The sequence below is a fragment of the Octodon degus genome, unplaced genomic scaffold, assembly GCF_000260255.1.
Source record: "Octodon degus isolate 3935 unplaced genomic scaffold, OctDeg1.0 scaffold00030, whole genome shotgun sequence".
In the NCBI taxonomy this organism is placed as follows: Eukaryota; Metazoa; Chordata; class Mammalia; order Rodentia; family Octodontidae; genus Octodon; species Octodon degus.
The window spans coordinates 3,237,836-3,243,835 of NW_004524606.1; the positions used below are offsets into that span (position 1 = coordinate 3,237,836).

Below are 6,000 nucleotides of genomic sequence, written 5' to 3' on the forward strand. Positions count from 1 at the left end.
TTCCCCTGTAAGTAGAATTGCATATTGTCTTTAACACAGTAATGGTCTAGGTCTAACCATATCAGGAGCTGTGATATGTCTCACTGACCTTGGCATCCATTTTGTGTACTAAGTCATCTCTGCGGTCCTTCCAGGAGTTGGAAAAATGGTCACTGAGATCTTGGGCTGTGTTCTGTGACTCAGATAAACATCCCTAATAGAGATAGCTTGCATGACCTCAGAGTTAGCAAGTAGAAGTTTCTGAAGCAGTGGTGAGGAGAGGGCTGTCAGAGCACCCTTGAAGCCGATCTTTGTTACTGTAGATTCTTCTCAGGGTACCTGAGCTGTTACTGTCATCCTTCAAATTTCTGTAGCTGTCACTATAATAGTGCTGTCTGTGTGTGGTGGGGGCACATCGTGCTAGCCGGGCTCTGTACTCTTAGCCTAATCTAATTTTCATATTGGCCCAGCTAAGTGAAGGTAGGGTTACCACCTCAGTTCATAGCAGGTATGAGAGGTCAAAGGTAAATGGTTAGGTGTCCTGCTCTTAAAACTGGCCTGTTCACTTAGCTGTTTAATGCATAATGTTAACTTTTTTAGGTCTCTCTCTCTCTCTTTTTGGAGGTTGCTTAAAAATTGTATTTACCCTGCTTTCCTCTCATTCCTGGAAGTTCTGCAGCACAGATAAGCATTTTAAATAAAGCCCAAGAGTACTAAAGCAAAATTTAGTCCATAAGAGTTTGAATATGTTCACAGTGAGGAAAAATACTTATTTTTCTTCTTTCATGCTATAGTATCTTTTACTAATAAGGACCCAGGACTGTATGATCACTGAGAGTTCAGTGTAGAGACAGTTTACTTCAGTATGTCTTTAAGGATTTCTACATAATCATACTTATTTTAGTCATAAATGTTCATGACCCATTACCAAAAAATAGATGAGTGTGTGTGCTCTGATGGCTATCCCAGGCAAAGATGTTTTTTCCTTTTGAGGCCTTGAGGAACAACTCAGCTTCCTCTCCTTACTCTACCCTCTCCCTGAGCATTATTGTCTGTAACCTGGGGTCCAGTTCCTGTGGGTTATGAGACTCTGGAGAGGATTGACTTATAGATTGGAGTCTTCTGTGTATCATCTTTCCTAAAATTGATTCACCTGAGAATACACCTTTGGACTGGCTGCTTTCCAGGTTCTCCTTTCTGCCTTTCCTTTGCCAGTGCGCCCCCTCAAAAACAAAAAGAAAAAGCCAGTATTGGTTAGCCAAGTTTTTATGCTATGTATTGCCCAGCAATGTGCATAAAAACAGTAATCTTTCAGAACACCAAAGCCAGGGATAGTTCAAAATACTATTTTCAGGGAAGTGCTTTTATAGATTAATATAGGCATCAAACTTCTGTGAGGCTCTGTGGCCAACCTACCCTGTGATGTGCAGAAATTTTTCTAATAGATGTTAGGAGATTCTGACTATAGAGACCGTAAAGATGTTGATAGCTTTTGCATAAAGATTTTTTCAGTCTTCAACTGTTGTCAAAGATTGTATTGCCTTTAATGAAATATGTAAGCTAAAGCAGTTCTTGTCAGTTGTTGACTTGTTCCAAGGACAATTATTAACTGGGGGAAAAAGTCTTTTGATGCTAAAGTGAGACACATGAAAAACAAACAAATTTAGCTTATCACAGATCATGAAATATTCTGGTGATAGTCCATCTTATTTCCTGTTATAAAATCAGTGCTTTAGGCAGGGTGTGGTGGTGCACATCTATAGTCCCATTACTCAGGAAAGGTTGAGGCAAGAGGTTCACCATAATTTCAGGGCCAGCCTGGGCTAAATAGTGAATTCAAGGCCAGCCTTAACTGCATAGTGAGACCCTGTTTCAAAAAGAAAAAAAAGATTGGCATTCTCCCTTGGACTTTCTGCCGTAAATTTCCATAAATTCAAAGAGCTTAATATATAGCTGTAAAATTATGAAGTTACAATTAAAACATATATACATTTTATTTGAACAGTTTTAATTGGCAGAAGTACATGCAAATCATGCCTAATTCTTGCAGTAGTATTTCAATACAAATACATGAACTTACTTAGGGAAAAAATAGTTATTTCCATTTCTGTTTGTTTTGAGTGGTACTGTGGATTTGCATTGTGCTACATCAGCAAGTCCTTTCTTCATTTTGAGACAGGGTCTCGCCTTTCACCAAGTCCCTTGCTACATTTCTCATGTTGAGCTCAAACTTGTGATCTTCCTTCCTCATCCTTCTAGATAGCTGGTATTACAAGTGTGCACTATAACAACCAGCTCCCATTCTTACAGTGTGTTTGTAGTACAACTTTATTTTCAGTATCATAGTTATTGAAGTTTCTAATGTTTCATTTTTCATTATTAATATTTATAAATGTACTCACTTAATTCTCCTTGACCAGAAATTTTAATTTCAAGTTACACCCATATTTGTAATGTGAAGGGATATACTAGACCTTGTAGCATAAAAAATATTCATCAGTAATTCTGGAGCTGAATGGAATAGTATGTAAATTCAAGAAGAATAAGAACTGATATGGAATTTCTGTCAGAGAAGCCTTGGATACCTGTTTTGCCTAGCTACGGCCTACACTGCAATATGAAAACAAGTAAAACAATTAGAAAGGAGAAACTATATATAAAGAATAGTAAGATACTATCTGGAGCAGATGAACAAAAAGAATATATTTTAAAATGTTATGGACCCCTATCACCCTATATGAGGGACAGCTGAATCTTTTCCCATCCCAGAAATGGGACCTCAGTTGGTACAGTGCTACACATTGTAATCTTTACTCAGGATGCTGAGGCAGGGAGATAACAGCTTCAAGGCCAGCCTGGGCAACTTAGTGAGACGCTGTCTCAAGAATTCAAAAGGTCTAGTAGAGTACTGTCCTATAGTGAAGCCCTAGTTCAATCCCCAGTACTACAAAAAAATAAAAAATAACCTCCCTCAAGCCCTTACATTTACCCTTATCATCACTGTCGGATCAACCTGTTAGTATTTGTACTTTAAAGAGATCCTTGAGTCACCTGGAAAGAAAGCAGTAAGCTGTGTGCAGGGAAGAGTCAGTGCCCCATTTGTCTGGCACCATCATACCAAGGGCATCACACCCCATCAGGTTGTGTCTGCTGAGTATGGAGGCTTCAGACACCCAATATAGGAAGCTGTCAGGACAGGGCACTACAGGAGTGAGGCCAGTGGAGTAAGGCAGCAGGTCAGCTCTCAGGACATGCTGCTCACAAAGTTAAAACCTGCTAGGCAAAAAAAAGTGCATCTTAGGTAGCAGAGTCAGCTGTTCCTATTTGAAATGGAAACAGAATAACAAAAACCCAAAGGAAGAATCAAACCTCTTGGTTTTTGTTCTCTTTTATGGGGGTGGGGGGTGGAAGATTGTATAACCAGGGGTTGAACCTAGAGCCTTTGCACTAAACTACATTCCCCCTCCCCCTCGGTATTCTGTTCTCCCTTCCCTCTCTCCCTTTCTTTTTATGACAGGGGCTCACCAAGTTGTCCAGTCTTGCTTGAACTTAAGATTTGCCAACTTCAACTCTTATTCCCTTTAACTTTAGCTGAATTAGAAATTTCCAGGAAGAATAATTTTCAGAAATTTAGTATTTCCATTTCATTTATTTATATTTTGTTAAGTATAACAAAATTAGATTCTTCTATTCCAAATAACTTGTGTAATAGTCATTGCATAGTAGCTTTTATTAGCCATTCATAGATAGATATATACCAAGGTAGGGCTGTGTGGACAAAGCAATAATGACACTGAAGACTCCCTGGCATTTAATGTGAATTTGTCACTGCTCCAGTCTCTTCTATGTACTTATACCATATTACAAGTTGAGACATGGTAGTCCACATTTTTACTTTGCCAAGGTTACCATGCATCAAGATCTGAACCCAGCCACTGAATTACTCAAATACCTGCCTTCTGCTCACTCTGGGAGCTTTCTGATGCTCACATGGTTATTCCTGGGTATTAAGATTTTTTCCTGCTTTGAAGTTAATAATTTTTTTTTTTTTTTTTTTTTTACGGAACCAGGGCTTGAACTCAGGCCCTTGCACTTGCCAGGGAAGCACTTATTCCACTGTCTCCCTGGCCCTGAAGATAATAATTTTTAAAAGCGTGTATCTATGTATCTACCTAAAACCAATGAAGTGGGGCCAGGGAGATGGCTCAGTGGAATAAGGGCTTCCCTGGCAAGCGCAAGAGCATGAGTTCAATCCCTGGTTCCAAAAAAAAAAAATAAAACCAATGAAGTGATGACTTTTGAAAAGGAAACTGGACAAAAAAATAACCTGAACATTTGGGAGCCACTTAGCCTTCTGCTAAGCATAGGTCTGGTACTGTCCAAGGGTAGGATGTGAAAGATTGCTTTCTTCCTTCCTTTTTCTTGACTCTCATGCTCCATATGGCTATTTCCACTTAATTGTACTTGTGTCTCCTGCCTGCCAGCACCTGATGGAGTTAGGAGGACTAGGCGGGGTATCTATACTCAAGAAATGAACAACATGGGTCTCCTGACTGGCAAGAAGATGTATATGTCTTTTAAGTTTTCTAAGCAGAATCTTGGTGCCTCATTTGTTTTACTACTTATCTCATGATCATTCCCATTGAGGAAGTTTTAGTCCATCAGGCTATATGCATAATGACAGCTAATCAGAAAACTGTCTTCCCTGTAGCACAATTTGAGTGAGAGGAGAGTCTGACCAAAATTATATTTTAGATGTGCTTGTTTTTAATTTATTTTTAGGAACCTCTGAGTTTACTCAAGGAAATATAAAAGGTGACAAGACCAGCCCTCCTCGCTGCCATGCAAGCCAGACCAGTTGCATGTGTGGGAACCTCGCAGTACCCAGTGGAGGTTGGCCAGCACTGGCTCCAGTGGCTGGGACGCCTTGTATCCAGATCCCAGTGCTACAGGTAGGAGCCAGTGAGCCACACTGGAAGTTTAGATCTGGGGCAGGCTGGGTGGGAGGGTAGTACCATGCCTGCACCCCACACCCAAACCTTCTAATGAGTTGCCCTACTTCCCTCTAAACATCCCCAAGTCGTTTATCACCCCAGACAGCTTAATAACCCCCACTTCTCTCTTCTTCCCAGCCTGTCTCACTGCATCCGTGCAAGTTCTTACCTATGTTAGGACTGACGCATCAGGTTTGTGGCAGTTACCCTGTGTCTAGTTCCCCTATGTGCTCCATCTCCCCTACCTCTCTGAGGTATAGATGGCCATGTCCCTCTCCTGCCAAAGGCCTCGCTGTGGCTTTCTTATGCAGGATGTAGACTTTTTAAGGCTGCCTAAAGCTGGCTGTGGTAATGCCAAGGAGTTGCTGATACCTTATACTACCCCATCGTTCCCTGCCCCAGACCTTATACTACTTTCTAAGTGAAAGGGCTCCTTAAACCATGCCAGACATCTTGCCTGTGAGGACTGTTCCCAGCACATGGGTAGATGTAGCCTTCTATGCTACAGGTGATAGATCCTTTTTATTTCTGATTTTCTATCTTAACACAGTGAGCCCCTGAAGGTCAGCCTCAGCTGCCTCCCTGAGTCTCAGCAGATACTTGAAGCTGGTGGCTAGTTCCTGAGCATCTGCTGAGCACAGATCCTTCAGCAGCCCCATGTACTCCTGTGCTTTAAGTCTCATTTCTAAGAGATTAGAATAGGGAAGGAAGAGATTTAGTTGCAGAGAAATCTAGTTGACACATGGCCAGGGCCCATGCACCTTCATTGGCCCATAACTAGAGGCTGTCAGTTACCCTGTTGTAGGCAAAGGCAACCACAGATATCAAGGAACAGCTAAGTGCTGCACTCACTGTGGTTTTGATACTTAGAAGGAAAGTTTAGGGCTGGAGAGATGGCTCAGTGGTCTAAAGCACCTACTTGAAACAAGCTTGGCAAAGCACAGGGACCTGGGTTCGATCCTCCAGCACCACATGCCAGCCAGCCCCACCCCCTGGTGGGCTGAGCTGGCCACACACACACACACAA

The 6,000-nt window shown here is 41.5% G+C and overlaps 1 protein-coding gene across 1 annotated transcript in view; it reads left to right on the forward strand.

Annotated features, from left to right (window-relative positions):
- The window catches only part of Zxdc (ZXD family zinc finger C), a gene marked incomplete at its 5' end in the record, with an annotated part of 36,159 nt that overhangs the window by 25,796 nt on the left and 4,363 nt on the right, over positions 1–6,000 (forward strand). Inside the window, 2 exons of the mRNA XM_023713307.1 lie at positions 4,762–4,931; positions 5,112–5,165. Of these exons, the coding sequence (XP_023569075.1) occupies positions 4,762–4,931; positions 5,112–5,165 (224 nt within the window). The remainder of the gene's footprint in view (positions 1–4,761; positions 4,932–5,111; positions 5,166–6,000) is intronic.